This window comes from Phyllobates terribilis, unplaced genomic scaffold (assembly GCF_046119375.1).
Source record: "Phyllobates terribilis strain yellow unplaced genomic scaffold, ASM4611937v1 Scaffold_9__5_contigs__length_417890890, whole genome shotgun sequence".
Classification (NCBI taxonomy): domain Eukaryota; kingdom Metazoa; phylum Chordata; class Amphibia; order Anura; family Dendrobatidae; genus Phyllobates; species Phyllobates terribilis.
Genome location: NW_027362769.1, coordinates 149,612,005 through 149,627,927, shown reverse-complemented (window position 1 = coordinate 149,627,927; position 15,923 = coordinate 149,612,005). Strand labels below are relative to the sequence as shown.

Below are 15,923 nucleotides of genomic sequence, written 5' to 3'. Positions count from 1 at the left end.
TCGCTCATCCAAAAAAGACTGATGAAACTCAGACCAAACTCTGATGACAAGCTGATTAAAACCACTGATGAAACTCGTTCTCCAACGTAAAAAAAAAAAACCTGATGCCTGAATGAGGCTTTATCTAGTATCCAGTCACCTACTGAAGCCAAGTTTTATCCTGTAGCTACAGAAAAAAAAAGGAATTTAAAAGGATTTGTTTTCAGTTTATTAGGTGGTCACTGCATTAGGCCATATTATATAAGCTCCATAAAGCCAAAGCTGTTATGTGACTTAGTGCAGGAGTATTTCAGTCTGTCAAACCTCAAATGTCAATGAGATCTGGATGTTTCTGAAGAAATGTGTATTGTAAATGGTCAAAAAAAAAAAGGATCATAAGCCTCTGTCCATTAGTCTCAAGGTAATAAAAGGAGCCATGACAGCTTTCAGACAGATCCCATCGGACGATGACGGACCACAGTGACTGATAATAAAACTTACCTTTAGCGATATCTTCGTCTTCTTTGTTCTTGGGTTTTGCCGCCCCGTTTTTCGGGGTGTTTGAAGCGGTCTGAGGAAAAACCAGAAGATTTAATGTCAGTAATGAGACAAGTAATGCAGCACCGTGTCACTGCTCAGTCATGTACATGCAAATCTAGGAAACATCACCCCAATGTCGCTGTACCTGACCACCAGACGTAGGAAACGCTACACCTTCTTCTTTCAGAGATTTGATGGTGGCCGATATTAAGCTGAACTGGGGGTCTTTCTGAAATTCTTCCGACCATTCGACCATCATTGCTTTAAGTTTATCGGAAACTTTTGGATGTGCCTAGAAATTAAGAAGAAACATCATAGGTGGGAAATAATGGAGCGAGCTGTTATCTTGCGAATTACATGTTCCCTTCTGGATCGTATTCGTGGACCTACTAAAAAAAAGCAACGCTGAACCTGGGATCCATGTGTAATAGGGGTTGCTAATTGATAGAATTCAAAAGTGCTTGTCAAAACCTTCGTTCAGCAATTTTTAATTCTATATTTTACTGCTCGTTGCCAAGGTTATCTGCCACCTCAGAGGTGGTCAGTCTTACAGGCAAGGAGCTTGTGCTTTACAGCTTTCAAGCTCTCCTCCCTTACTGCAGAGGCAAGGTTGCAACCTCAGAGAGTGCAGAGTTCTGGCCGGAAGTGCAACCACCCGCCGTCCTGAACTGTCAATCAAGAGCACTAACTCCCCCGGAAAGTAGGAAGCAGAGAGGCAGCCCGAGCGAACGTCCCCGACAGCAGCCCAAGCGAACGTCCCGACAAGTGCTCGTTTGTCATTAATTGCTTGTTCGTCACATTCACTAGGAAAATTTCAGCTGCTAAACTAATGGTATCCATAGCCGCCATTCTCCCTTTGGATGCTAAAAATGTGTTTGCATGTGGTTTGCTTGTTCCTATACGATTTAAGAAAGCACGGCAGACCCTGGTTTACTATACAGTGAGCCACGGTAAAGCAATGCACAGACATACGTCATAACTATAGGACAGGAAATACTCGCCGTTTACCCCCCTCTCGTGATGTGAACAGAGCTTACCTTTGATAAAAAGAGACCCCCATCCTCCATGGTCCGCATTGCACGGCTGGCACAGCAGTCCCCACGTAACCTGTGCTCCTAATCTCTGCTTAACAGCATGCAGATAAATATTTTTTTTATTTCCTCATTAAATTGCATATTTTACCACTTGATATTTCATTGCTTTCTAAGAATGTTTATCCGGGGCACTATAACAAGGCGCCTATCATCTCCCCGATGTGCAATCACGGGTGCGTTGTCCTTATCGCCGCTGTTCAGGCCGTGCGTTCAAGGTTAAAGCATAAATCAATAATGTCTTTTGTTGGAAGAACCTGGCGAACGTAACAAATGAAGAAGCTAATTATGAACATACCTTATTTATAACGCCGCGCACTTCGCTGGCAAAATCCCTGGAACATATTTCTAGATGAAAGGCCTTCCCGCAGTTTGACACGCAGGCCCCTAATAGCTACGGAGGCACAGGAAAGAAAAGGCATTGTGATGAGATATATTTCACAGCTGACAGGAGGGTAAGTAACTGCTGTGTCTGGGAAGGAATATGGAAATCAATAGGAGGCGAAATCTACTTACAGTCAGCGCGTGAAGGGCCACGTGGGGGACTTTGTGATTAACCCTTTTCATGATTGCCTTCAGGCCGTCCTTCGCTCTGGAATTCAAAAATACAGCGGTCCGCGTTACCAACAGCACAAAATTAATCAATCTGCTCATATTATGTTCAGCAAAGTATTTGGCATGGCCTTGCTGCCCTCATACCTAGCTACAAGTTAAAACTGGTGCACACACCGTCTTATATGTCCACAAACTATCCACAATATCTTGCTCTGTAACTTACTGAAACTCAAAGATTTATTCCTCTTCATTAGCATCCTTCTAGCATTATAAGTGTTGGAACTTCCTTTCTCTCACTTTCAAACATGTATTGCTCCTGCCATTGTTTAATAGCGTATCTGCCCTGAACTGAAAGTACGCCTCCAAGTTATGTCTGTAAATAGTCTGACAGACAGGAACACAGGAGTAGAGACAAAGACCTGCCCGCACTTGCTGTAAAGACAAAGCCCCGCCCCCACTTCCCGTAGAGACAAAGCCCCGCCCCCACTTCCCGTAGAGACAAAGCCCCGCCCCCACTTCCCGTAGAGACAAAGCCCCGCCCCCACTTCCCGTAGAGACAAAGCCCCGCCCCCACTTCCCGTAGAGACAAAGCCCCGCCCCCACTTCCCGTAAAGAGAAAACTCTGCCCCCACTTCCTGTAAAGAGACAAAGCCCCATCCCCACTTCCTGTAAAGAGAAAACAAAGCCCCACCCCCACTTCCTGTAGACAAAGAGCCGCCCCCACTTCCTGTAGAGACAAAGCCCCGCCCCCACTTCCTGTAGAGACAAAGCCCCGCCTCCACTTCCTGTAGAGACAAAGCCCCGCCTCCACTTCCTGTAGAGACAAAGCCCCGCCACCACTTCCTGTAGATAGAAAACTCTGCCCCCACTTCCTGTAAAGAGACAAAGCCCCGCCCCCACTTCCTAAAGACAATGACCCGCCCCCACTTTCTGTAGACACAATGACTCGCCCCCACTTCCTAAAGACAAAGACCCGCCCCCCAAAGACCCGCCCCCCAAAGACAAAGACCCGCCCCCCAAAGACAAAGACCCGCCCCCCAAAGACAAAGACCCGCCCCCAAAGACAAAGACCCGCCCCCAAAGACAAAGACCCGCCCCCAAAGACAAAGACCCGCCCCCAAAGACAAAGACCCGCCCCCAAAGACAAAGACCCGCCCCCAAAGACAAAGACCCGCCCCCAAAGACAAAGACCCGCCCCCACTTCCTAAAGACAAAGACCCGCCCCCACTTCCTAAAGACAAAGACCCGCCCCCACTTCCTAAAGACAAAGACCCGCCCCCACTTCCTAAAGACAAAGACCCGCCCCCACTTCCTAAAGACAAAGACCCGCCCCCACTTCCTAAAGACAAAGACCCGCCCCCACTTCCTAAAGACAAAGACCCGCCCCCACTTCCTAAAGACAAAGACCCGCCCCCACTTCCTAAAGACAAAGACCCGCCCCCACTTCCTAAAGACAAAGACCCGCCCCCACTTCCTAAAGACAAAGACCCGCCCCCACTTCCTAAAGACAAAGACCCGCCCCCACTTCCTAAAGACAAAGACCCGCCCCCACTTCCTAAAGACAAAGACCCGCCCCCACTTCCTAAAGACAAAGACCCGCCCCCACTTCCTAAAGACAAAGACCCGCCCCCACTTCCTAAAGACAAAGACCCGCCCCCACTTCCTAAAGACAAAGACCCGCCCCCACTTCCTAAAGACAAAGACCCGCCCCCACTTCCTAAAGACAAAGACCCGCCCCCACTTCCTAAAGACAAAGACCCGCCCCCACTTCCTAAAGACAAAGACCCGCCCCCACTTCCTAAAGACAAAGACCCGCCCCCACTTCCTAAAGACAAAGACCCGCCCCCACTTCCTAAAGACAAAGACCCGCCCCCACTTCCTAAAGACAAAGACCCGCCCCCACTTCCTAAAGACAAAGACCCGCCCCCACTTCCTAAAGACAAAGACCCGCCCCCACTTCCTAAAGACAAAGACCCGCCCCCACTTCCTAAAGACAAAGACCCGCCCCCACTTCCTAAAGACAAAGACCCGCCCCCACTTCCTAAAGACAAAGACCCGCCCCCACTTCCTAAAGACAAATGCCCGACCCCACTTCCTGTAGACACAAAGGCCCGACCCCACTTCCTGTAGACACAAAGGCCCGACCCCACTTCCTGTAGACACAAAGGCCCGACCCCACTTCCTGTAGACACAAAGGCCCGCCCCCACTTCCTGTAGAAAAACAAAGACCCGCCCCCACTTCCTGTAGAAAAACAAAGACCGGCCCCCACTTCCTGTAGAAAAACAAAGACCGGCCCCCACTTCCTGTAGAAAAACAAAGACCCGCCCCCACTTCCTGTAGAAAAACAAAGACCCGCCCCCACTTCCTGTAGAAAAACAAAGACCCGCCCCCACTTCCTGTAGAAAAACAAAGACCCGCCCCCACTTCCTGTAGAAAAACAAAGACCCGCCCCCACTTCCTGTAGAAAAACAAAGACCCGCCCCCACTTCCTCTAGAAAAACAAAGACCCGCTCCCACTTCCTCTAGAAAAACAAAGACCCGCTCCCACTTCCTGTAGAAAAACAAAGACCCGCCCCCACTTCCTGTAATCTATACCGGGATCTACCCATCTAGAGATGGATTACACTCGACAACAGGTAGGGGGACAGCAAGTTACACAAAAGGAAGACACCAAGTGGCCAGTATAAATTTTTGAGAGGTAAAAATTCCTAAATAAAAGTAATTTGCAGAATTATCTATAAGATCATGTCTACAAGTAGTGGAAACATTTCAAAACTAAGAACATCTTTGATATGAACACATTTTTTTCTACATATGTTAGGGGTTCTCTTCATCTAAAAAAAATCCACAAAGTTTTCGTTTGCAACCTTCATTTCTACATTAATATAAGAATTCCTGAAAATGCAAACAACTCAGATTTTTCTCATGTGAGCCTGCTCCTCCCTGTAATACGTGTTGGACATTCTTCCTGTGTGTCCAGGATACTGCTGTTTTTTCACTGGTGCCCATGTATCAGCACAGCCTCGTTCCTGGACTAATTTTCCCTTCTAAAGCCCTTGAGGGATTTTAGCCCCTTGTGCTGACTTCTACTGATGCTGAGAGTAGGTGACCTTCTGACCTTCCCAGCAGTCTGTGATGTGTTCCCTCTTCTCTGTACACTGAAGCACATCCTGAGAGATTCATCCCAACTAATTACCTATCTGCACTCTGATGCAATACAGCCTCTGTAATCTCCCCTCCCAAAAAGCTTGGATTCTCTCCCAATGCAGCAATTTCTAACACTAGGAGAAGGTAGGGGAAATGCAGAGAGCTGACACAGTTGAGAATCCATGACAGAAACAGCAGGACAGCCAGCTATGTGAAGGAGCTACACAGACACTACAGTAGCAAAATGGTAGGACATTTTTAATGAAGACTATTTAGAAAGTTGCTCAATTTTGAATTTAGTAGGCAAATGGACAATAAAACAAACTAACAGTGTGATGGTATACATAGACTTTACAAAGAACTAGTTGGTATGTTTTAACAAATGTAAGGTGGAATGGCTGTATAGATGCTTGTCACCCAACAAAAATTATCCCTTTTTTTGTAGAGATGAGAAATCTGGAGTAGAAGCCATATATTTCACCCCTGCCTCCCAGAGGCCGACTGATTGATCAGCTGTGATTAGCAGTGACTGGAAGGGGTGAAAGGCACCAGAGTGCCCTGTTGGACTATAAAGCAGAGATTTCTCATAGTGCGCTCCAGAAGAAAAAAAAAAAAAAAACATGAATCTCTCTGCAATGGAGTGACGCAGCACGAAACTGAAAAGAGCGGCAGAATGAATTTATTTAACTCTTTAATGCAGGAATGGAATATTTTGTCTTGGGCATTCTTGAAATAAATAGTAAACCACGAGTTGCATGACGACAAGCTGGCGGTTTACTAAAGCAAAACCTAGTGGCGGGTTCCCTTTTGATGGGTAGGTGCATGGAAAACAATAAACTGCATTAAAAAAAGGTGTATGACGACCAACACAAATTAGCAGAAGTTTATCCCTTTTATACAAAGCAGTAAAAATAGTGTAAATGACATAAACAGAAGAATATACTTGCTCTCCTGGAAGAAAAAACAGAATTACCGATTAGAACCTTACCCGTTGGGAGTATTGAGGATTTTGTCACATATGTCCATGATGTGGCCCCAATCTTCAGACGTGTTATATTCATTTGTTGCTTTCTCTGAAAAAGGGGGAAAAAAAAACAAACACAAATAAGAGGCAGAACCCAAATAAGACTATGCAGGAGGAGTCTGGACATTTTTGCTTTTTCCTGACCTTTTTTCAAGAGCTATAACTTTTTCATTTTTCCGTCGACATGGCCATAGGAGAACTTGTTTTAAGTGAGCCAAACTGTTCACCATTTTGGGTTACATACAACTTTTTATTCTAACTTTTCGGGGGGAGACGAGATGACCACCAATTTTGTAGTTTAAATTTTTCTCTTTAAATTTTTATCACCGTATAGGTTAAATAATTAGATTTTTTTTTTTGATAGATTGTACTTTGTTTTTTATTTCTTTATTTTTAAGTGGGAAAATGAGGTTGATTTGCACTTTCATTTTTTTTTTTAAACTGTAGTGTTTTTTTTGTTTTTTGTTTTTTACATATCTTAGTCCCCATAGGGAACTTGAACCTATGATTGTTTGATCACTTGTACTACAGTCATGGCCAAAAGTTTTGAGAAAGACACCAAAATTATATTTTCACTTGATCTGCTGGCCTCTGGTTTTTATTAGTGTTTGTCTGATGTTTATATCACATACAGAAATATAATTGCAACCATACTATGAGTACCAATAGGTTATATTGACAGTTAGAATGAGTTAATGCAGCAAGTCAATATTTGCAGTGTTGCCCCTTCTTCTTCAAGACCTCTGTAATTCTCCCTGGCATGCTCTCAATCAACTTTTGGACCAAATCCTGACTGATAGCAGTCCATTCTTGCATAATCAATGCTTGCATTTTGCCAGAATTTGTTGGTTTTTGTTTGTCCACCCGTCTCTTGATGATTGACCACAAGTTCTCAATGGGATTAAGATCTGGGGAGTTTCCAGGCCATGGACCCAAAATCTCTATGTTTTGTTCCATGAGCCATTTAGTTATCACCTTTTGCTTTATGGCAAGGTGCTCCATCATGCTGGAAAAGGCATTGTTGGGCGCCAAAATGCTCTTGGATGGTTGGGAGAAGTTGCTCTTGGAGGACATTCTGGTACCATTCTTTATTCATGGCTGTGTTTTTAGGCAAGACTGTGAGTGAGCCGATTCCCTTGGCTGAGAAGCAACCCCACACATGAATGGTTTCAGGATGCTTTACAGTTGGCATGAGACAAGACTGGTGATAGCGCTCACCTCTTCTTCTCCGAATAAGCTGTTTTCCATATGTCCCAAACAATTGAAAAGGGGATTCATCAGAGAAAATGACTTTGCCCCAGTACTCAGCAGTCCACTCCCTGTACCTTTGGCAGAATATCAGTCGGTCCCTGATGTTTTTTCTGGAGAGAAGTGGCTTCTTTGCTGCCCTCCTTGAAACCAACCCTTGCTCAAAGAGTCTCCGCCTCACAGTGCGTGCAGAAGCACTCACACCAGCCTGCTGCCATTCCTGAGCAAGCTCGGCACTGCTGGTAGTCCGATACTGCAGCTGAAACAGTTTTAAGATACGGTCCTGGCGCTTGCTGGTCTTTCTTGGGTGCCCTGGAGCCTTTTTGACAACAATGGAAGCTCTCTCCTTGAAGTTCTTGATGATGCGATAGATTGTTGACTGAGGTGCAATCTTTGTAGCTGCGATACTCTTCCCTGTTAGGCCATTTTTGTGCAGTGCAATGATGGCTGCATGTGTTTCTTTAGAGATAACCATGGTTAACTGAAGAGAAACAATGATACCAAGAACCAGCCTCCTTTTAAAGTGTCCAGTGATGTCATTCTTACTTAATCATGACTGATTGATCGCCAGCCCTGTCCTCATCAACACCCTCACCTGTGTTAATGGATCAATCACTAAAATGATGTTAGCTGCTCCTTTTAAGGCAGGACTGCAATGATGTTGAAATGTGTTTTGGGGGTTAAAGTTCATTTTCTGGGCAAATATTGACTTTGCAAGTACAGTAATTGCTGTTAAGCTGATCACTCTTTGACATTCAGGAGTATATGAAAATTGCCATTACAAAAAATGAAGCAGTAAACTTTGGAAAAATTACTATTTGTCTCATTCTCAATACTTTTGGCCATGACTGTACATACTGTAAAATACTTCAGTATTGCAGTAGATGTTGAAATTAACCATTTCCTTTGAAGCATAGCCACAGAGTCTGGGCTTCGTAAGAATAAGTGCTCATGATAATGTCCATGTAAATCGGTCTGGACACGAACCACAGTGCACAGACTGGCGATCGCTGGTTCAAGTCCCATCAGGTTAATTGATGTGGTTCGGGCAGCACGAATCAGGTTCCCTTTAAAGTTTCATTCTTACGCAATACAAAGACCCGCGATGTCTCAGTCCAGCGAGCATGTTCTCAAAGGGAATATTACACAGGATTAAAGGATCGGATATGTTGAAGTTCAGCATGCCCAATCTTTTTTTTTTTTTTTTACATCTGCAGAAACAGTGATTGGAGTGGGTGACCATCTAAGTTGCTTTGTACAACGTCAGTGAGTTTGAACACCTTTAGTTCTGGTCAGACTGAGATTTGCAGCCATAATACAAGCCCAGAAACGTGCCCTGTTTTAGCAGACTGCAAAAAAAAAAAAAATGTCTGAGTCACAGATCAGACTCGTGTGTCATCCTACTGTTGTCTGTTTTTTTTAATGTGCAACGGGTAGGAAAAGCTAGAAATTTATTTTTTGCATACCCGAAGAACGTATGCCGCACCGATGGATGAAAATGGGATTTTGCACACCGAGGAAACAGAGTGCATTTTTATCTTGTGCGCAAAAAAAAACCATCTGAATGAGGGACAAGGGTATATTTACATGAAATGTCTCTTTTTACCACAATTTCTGGAAAAGTAGAAAAAGAAATAAATAATAAACTTCTGTGAATTCAAACTGTCCACTTAGGAAGCAACACTGATTGACAATCAATTTCACATGCTGTTGTGCAAATGGAATAGACAATAGATGGAAATTATTGGCAATTATCAAGAGACCCTCAATAAAGGAGTGGTTCTGCAGGTGGGGACCACAGACCACATCTCAGTACCAATGCTTTCTGGCTGATATTTTGGTCACTTTTGAATGTTGGTTGTGCTTTCACACTCGTGGTAGCATGAGACCGACTCTACAACCCACAGAAGTTGCTCAGGTAGTGCAGCTCATCCAGGATGGCACATCAATGTGAGCTGTGGCAAGAAGGTTTGCTGTGTCTGTCAGCGTAGTGTCCAGAGGCTGGAGGCGCTACCAGGAGACAGGCCAGTACACCAGGAGACGTGGAGGGGGCCGTAGGAGGGCAACAACCCAGCAGCAGAACTGCTACCTCCGCCTTTGTGCAAGGAGGAACAGGAGGAGCACTGCCAGAGCCCTGCAAAATGACCACCAGCAGGCCACAAATGTGCATGTGTCTGCACAAACGGTGAGAAACCGACTCCATGAGGGCCCGACGTCCACAGATGGGGGTTGAGCTCACAGCCCAACACCATGCAGGACACTTGCCAACACCATGCAGGACACTTGCCATTTGCCACAGAACACCAGGATTAGCAAAGTCGCCACTGGCGCCCTGTGCTCTTCACAGATGAAAGCAGGTTCACACTGTCAACATGTAACAGCTCATCAAGAGAATGCCAAGAGTGTGCAAAGCAGTCATCAAAGCAAAAGGTGGCTACTTTGAAGAACCTAGAATATAAGACATATTTTCAGTTGTTTCACACTTTTTTGTTAAGTATATAATTCCACATGTGTTAATTCATAGTTTTGATGCCTTCAGTGTGAATGTACAATTTTCATAGTCATGAAAATACAGAAAAATCTTTAAATGAGAAGGTGTGTCCAAACTTTTGGTCTGTACTGTATATATATGGCGTCTCATGTAAATTCACCCTTGCATTTTGCCCCTTAATCGCCATTATTATTCCTGACAATGAGCGTCTCCCAGAATGAAATTTAAGCTGCAGTCAAATCTTGGAGAATAAAATAGAAAATCTTATAGCTTTTTTTTCCATCATTCTGTTTCAGTAGCAGAAAAACAAATCAGTCACCAGATAGCGGCGGCTCTCACTGCAACCACCTGGATTTATTTGGCCTCAGCTCGCAGAGATACGGATCTGTTAGCAGGAGGAGGCCGCTCACCTTTGAACACCATATTACATGTTACACAAACTACACAGGTGCTAGTATTACTAAGGGTGTGTTCATACTGAGCCTATGGCAGACGTTAAATGACTGTTGATCGGCTACACAGACTCCGATCAGAGAGGATTTATCACCCTGTTTAGACGGCACTTTCTATGTGTATCAGTAACAGATCCGTTCTGTGCACATAGCACGACATTGTTCTCGGCAGCTCACGACCTGTCTACACAAGACAATGTGCTGCTGAGAAAGATGATCTTTAAGCAAGCTTAACAGAGAACTTCACTTGATGGACAAGTGTTTTGCTTGTTCGTCGGGTGATTGGCAGCCTGTTTACACCACTGTATATGCACCCGATGTTTACTGGTCGGACACTGTTGATTTACAGTATTACACTTCCAGCTTGTATTATAGATCCAGCTGCATTCATGAAAACAGTCAGCATGTGATAAAAATGCAATGTGCAAACTTTACAAGTGGTTTTCCCAAAATCTCAAGTATCCCCTTATTCCTGCAGATACACATTTGTAGAAAAAGTCACATGCAGCATTTTAAGGTCAAAATGGAGAAGATGTCACAAATGTGTTTTTTTTCCTTTTTCCATTTTCTACGCGGATAATGTCCTGATGAAGGACTCATTTCTCGATGTAAAAAAGTGAGCTGGAGGGACGAGAGGCGGGGGACGAGAGGCGGGGACGAGACTTTTATGCAGACCAACATTCAGCAAAAAATTTAAAAAAATTGACTTGTAAACAGCACCAAAGAAAATAATGCATCATTGTGCTGTCAGGCAAACACGGATGTGTGAATAAGGCCCAGCAGCCATATGCAAACAGCACTTATCCACTAGCTGGGCGATTAATGTTCAGTCTGTGGGGGTCTGACCACCGGGACCCTTAGTCCTCCAGAAAAGTACAGTTCATTGTGCACAATGCAAACTCCATGGCAGCGCAGATTTGATTAGTAGCGGTACTAGTGGTCAGCCGGGTCCCACCAAACTAACATTTATCACTAACCATTAAACAGTAGATAAATGTTTCTAGCTTTACTTTTTGTAAAGTCCAGCAATGTAAATGTGACCCAGAGGTTTTTGATGAAGGATTTATTTATTTATTTTAAATACAAAAAGTAGTTTTTGATGCGTAATTGTGACTGTAAAGTACTTTGAGTGGCAGCATGGGTGAGGGGCAGGGGCATGACATGACTCGTCTTTGATATAAAGTCAGGTTTTATTTGCATTTGTGAAAATTGTCTAGAAATCAATAGTAAAAATTGGGTTAAAACTATAATAATAATTTTTTTATAATAATATTTTTTATTTATATAGCGCCAACATATTCCGCAGCACTTTACAATTAAGCGAACTATGACAATTTTAGCCCTTTCCTTTTAAGATGTACCAGAGGGTAATAGAGAACATCTGACAAGGACAGGCGAAGCTCTCACTGCTGGGGGTCACCAGATACATTGCAGGGGCGAAGCTCTCACTGCTGGGGGTCACCAGATACATTGCAGGGGCGAAGCTCTCACTGCTGGGGGTCACCAGATACATTGCAGGGGCGAAGCTCTCACTGCTGGGGGTCACCAGATACATTGCAGGGGTGAAGCTCTCACTGCTGGGGGTCACCAGATACATTGCAGGGGTGAAGCTCTCACTGCTGGGGGTCACCAGATACAGTGCAGGGGTGAAGCTCTCATTATTGGGGGTCACCAGATACAGTGCGGGGGTGAAGCTCTCATTGCTGGGGGTCACCAGATACAGTGCAGGGGTGAAGCTCTCATTATTGGGGGTCACCAGATACAGTGCGGGGGTGAAGCTCTCATTGCTGGGGGTCACCAGATACAGTGCAGGGGTGAAGCTCTCATTATTGGGGGTCACCAGATACATTGCAGGGGTGAAGCTCTCACTGCTGGGGGTCACCAGATACAGTGCAGGGGTGAAGCTCTCATTATTGGGGGTCACCAGATACAGTGCGGGGGTGAAGCTCTCATTGCTGGGGGTCACCAGATACAGTGCAGGGGTGAAGCTCTCATTATTGGGGGTCACCAGATACATTGCAGGGGTGAAGCTCTCACTGCTGGGGGTCACCAGATACAGTGCAGGGGTGAAGCTCTCATTATTGGGGGTCACCAGATACAGTGCGGGGGTGAAGCTCTCATTGCTGGGGGTCACCAGATACAGTGCAGGGGTGAAGCTCTCATTATTGGGGGTCACCAGATACAGTGCAGGGGTGAAGCTCTCACTGATGGGGGTCACCAGATACAGTGCAGGGGTGAAGCTCTCACTGATGGGGGTCACCAGATACAGCGCAGGGGGCGAAGCTCCCATTACTGGGGGTCACCAGATACAGTGCAGGGGTGAAGCTCTCACTGATGGGGGTCACCAGATACAGTGCAGGGGTGAAGCTCTCACTGATGGGGGTCACCAGATACAGCGCAGGGGGCGAAGCTCCCATTACTGGGGGTCACCAGATACAGTGCGGGGGTGAAGCTCTCATTGCTGGGGGTCACCAGATACAGTGCGGGGGTGAAGCTCTCACTGCTGGGGGTCACCAGATACAGTGCAGAGGTGAAGCTATCATTATTGGGGGTCACCAGATACAGTGCAGGGGTGAAGCTCTCATTATTGGGGGTCACCAGATACAGTGCAGGGGTGAAGCTCTCATTATTGGGGGTCACCAGATACAGTGCAGGGGTGAAGCTCTCATTATTGGGGGTCACCAGATACAGTGCAGGGGTGAAGCTCTCATTATTGGGGGTCACCAGATAGTGTGGGGGTGAAGCTTTCACTGATGGGGGTCACCAGATACAGCGCAGGGGGCGAAGCTCCCATTACTGGGGGTCACCAGATACAGTGCGGGGGTGAAGCTCTCATTACTGGGGGGTCACCAGATACAGTGCATTGGTGAAGCTTGCACTAGATGACATTTTATAGCGCCTTCTAGAGGAAGCCAGTGATCTAGTAATTATAGGGGTCAGCATCAGCCACCCCACCTACGAGAACATCCCAGACTTTCTCATTCAGACGTCCGTTTTTGTATACGAGAAGAAAACGGGCCGTTTTTCATCAGTGTGCGGGATCAAATTTTCCTCCATCTTTGATCCGTGTGTCCATTTTTACCTGCAGTGTAGCATCCATTTTTCCTTTATGCACAAAAAAAAATTACAAGCTTCTCCTGCCCATTAAACAGTAAAAGACACATCACATGGATTGGCTCTATGTACAGCTCATTTATTTACAAGATAGCTTCATTTATGAAATCAAATGAAATACAAAAAAGTCTTTGATTTTTTTTCTGTGGACAGTTGGTTCCCCCCAAACACTGGGGTAGAAACATGCCCAACTAAAATGGGCGTGCATCTTCAAGAGGAGTCAGATGATATAGCTAAGGTGTATGGGCCATAACAGCAGGCGTAGTACACAGACAACCTTGCACTCCTTTGCAGCTGTCCCGGGCTCACTACACAGGGGTCCGCAAATCCCGATCTCGTCACCAGTATCTTATACACAGTGGGGGGATTCCTTTAAACAGGTTATAAAAAAAAAAAAAAAAGTCATTCTTTATTCACCCTCTCCGGGGTCCATAGCCGAGTCTCTGCCAGTGCCATAGTCTCCATTATGTTGCTGCAGAGGAGAATGTCTCGCCCGGGAGAATCGGTGAAGACTCAACTCTGGACCCGGGGAGGGTGAGTAAAGTGCAGGGTTTTGGGGTTTGTTTCTTTTAACAACCAACTGTACAGATCAGGAAAAGTTTTCTGAAAGGGGTCAATCCCCCTAAAGCTACAAGTCTGTCTTAAAGGTGCTGTACATGTAAATCAGTCAGAGAAGAGAAGAAACTTCCTGTAAGAGACCGCCTTCACACGTTCTGGTGATTCCTGTACAGGAAAACCAGTACTGATGAGATCCGTGGTCCGAGTCCATAGGCCATCCGTATGTCAGTATGTGACATCCATATGGCATACATGTGACATCCGTGTGTCATCAGCATGACACGTACTGGCGCCTGGGAAAAGCAGTACAGTTCACACTAATTCCAGGCGCCGGCTGCTGAAGACAACTCTCATCATTGTCCCCTGCTCGCACTGATCTCAGCACAAGCAGGGGACAATGATGACACACGGATGCCATCAGTGTGCACGTGTGCAGCCAGCATATTGTGTGCGCTGCGCAAAAAATCTGACATGTCTGAGGGTTTTTCATGCAGACACCTGGTCCGTGTGAAAAATCTGACATGGGCACGCCCATTGAATACAATGGGTGTGCGTATGTCCGTATTTACGGACGTGTGAAGGAGGCCTAAGACTGATCTGCCCCAGACTAGTCCAGCAGGAAGTGAAAAGCGGCGCCCATATAACCATGCCGCTTATCTATGAATAATCATTAATATCAGAATCTGAAGTTTATACAAAAATAAAAACAACTATTTACAAATAGGACAATAAACAAAATACCAACACAAAGCAGCAAAATAAAAGCAGGGACGGCGCTGGGATAGGGGACGGTGAACGACTCCTGACCCCACTGAACACGTCAGGGGCACAGAGAAGCGAGCTGTACGCCCCCTGCTGGCACCGGCCATGGTTACATCACACCCCAGAGACCCTCACCACATTCTGTGCCAAGAGCAGAGGAACAGGGAAGCAACAGTCCAAAGGGACCAATCAGATTTCAGCTTGCAAAAGACTGGAAAATTAACGCAGCTTACTGATTGGTTGCTAGCAACCAATCAGATTTCAGCTACTAACAAGACTGGGAAATTAAACCAGTAGTTTGATTGGTTGCTACGGGCAACTGCTCCATGGCTCTTCTATATGTACAGCGCGTACTATAGAGTCGGGGGTATAAAGGAATTCCACGTCTGACTCACCGACATCCTGGTCGAAGGGGTTGGAGCTGAAGAGCGGCATAGCTGGGGAGGGTTAAGGGGGAAGACGTCTCCGTGAAGCAGGCTCCTGTCAGACTCTTCCTCGTCCGGCTTCTCCCGTCACAACATCCAGCACAACTGGCTTCCGTATACCCGGGGCTGCCCCTTTACCGCCTGACAAAAAAATGATTTGATTTGTACGTTTCTTAACAATAAAACGTTCTCCCTGTAGCGTTCAGTCAGTATATAAATAATAAGTCGTTGTTCAGAGAGAAGTTATTTTGTATTTTACGGTTTAAGTTCGGTCACTTTGTGCCAGGCAGTTGTGAGGACAGCCCGCTGTGCGGTCCTTCGTGTTTCTGAGGTCCTTCAGCAGTGGGAAGGGCAGCGACGCTGAGATCAGGAATGTCACGTGGGTGACGTCACGCGGATGATTGCGCAGAAGCGCAGGGCGGAGTGAGGAGGCTCTGACGTCATGATTTAAAGGGGACGACATGGAAAGCAGTCACTTTTTTTCTTTTAATTAATTTAGTGGCTGATGGGTTTCTTAGGAGACCATGATATTACAC

The 15,923-nt window shown here is 45.7% G+C and overlaps 1 protein-coding gene across 2 annotated transcripts in view; it reads right to left on the bottom strand.

The window, feature by feature from the left end:
- Positions 1-15,530, bottom strand: part of STAM2 (signal transducing adaptor molecule 2) — a 35,565-nt gene extending 20,035 nt beyond the window's left edge. For both annotated transcript variants that reach the window (XM_073647175.1, XM_073647176.1), the window contains exons 1-6: positions 15,358-15,530; positions 6,302-6,386; positions 2,127-2,202; positions 1,909-2,004; positions 665-811; positions 481-550 (exon numbers count right to left, since the gene is read on the bottom strand). In XM_073647175.1, the coding sequence (XP_073503276.1) occupies positions 481-550; positions 665-811; positions 1,909-2,004; positions 2,127-2,202; positions 6,302-6,386; positions 15,358-15,397 (514 nt within the window). In that variant the 5' untranslated portion in view covers positions 15,398-15,530. The remainder of the gene's footprint in view (positions 1-480; positions 551-664; positions 812-1,908; positions 2,005-2,126; positions 2,203-6,301; positions 6,387-15,357) is intronic.
- Between the last annotated feature and the right edge of the window lie 393 nt (positions 15,531-15,923).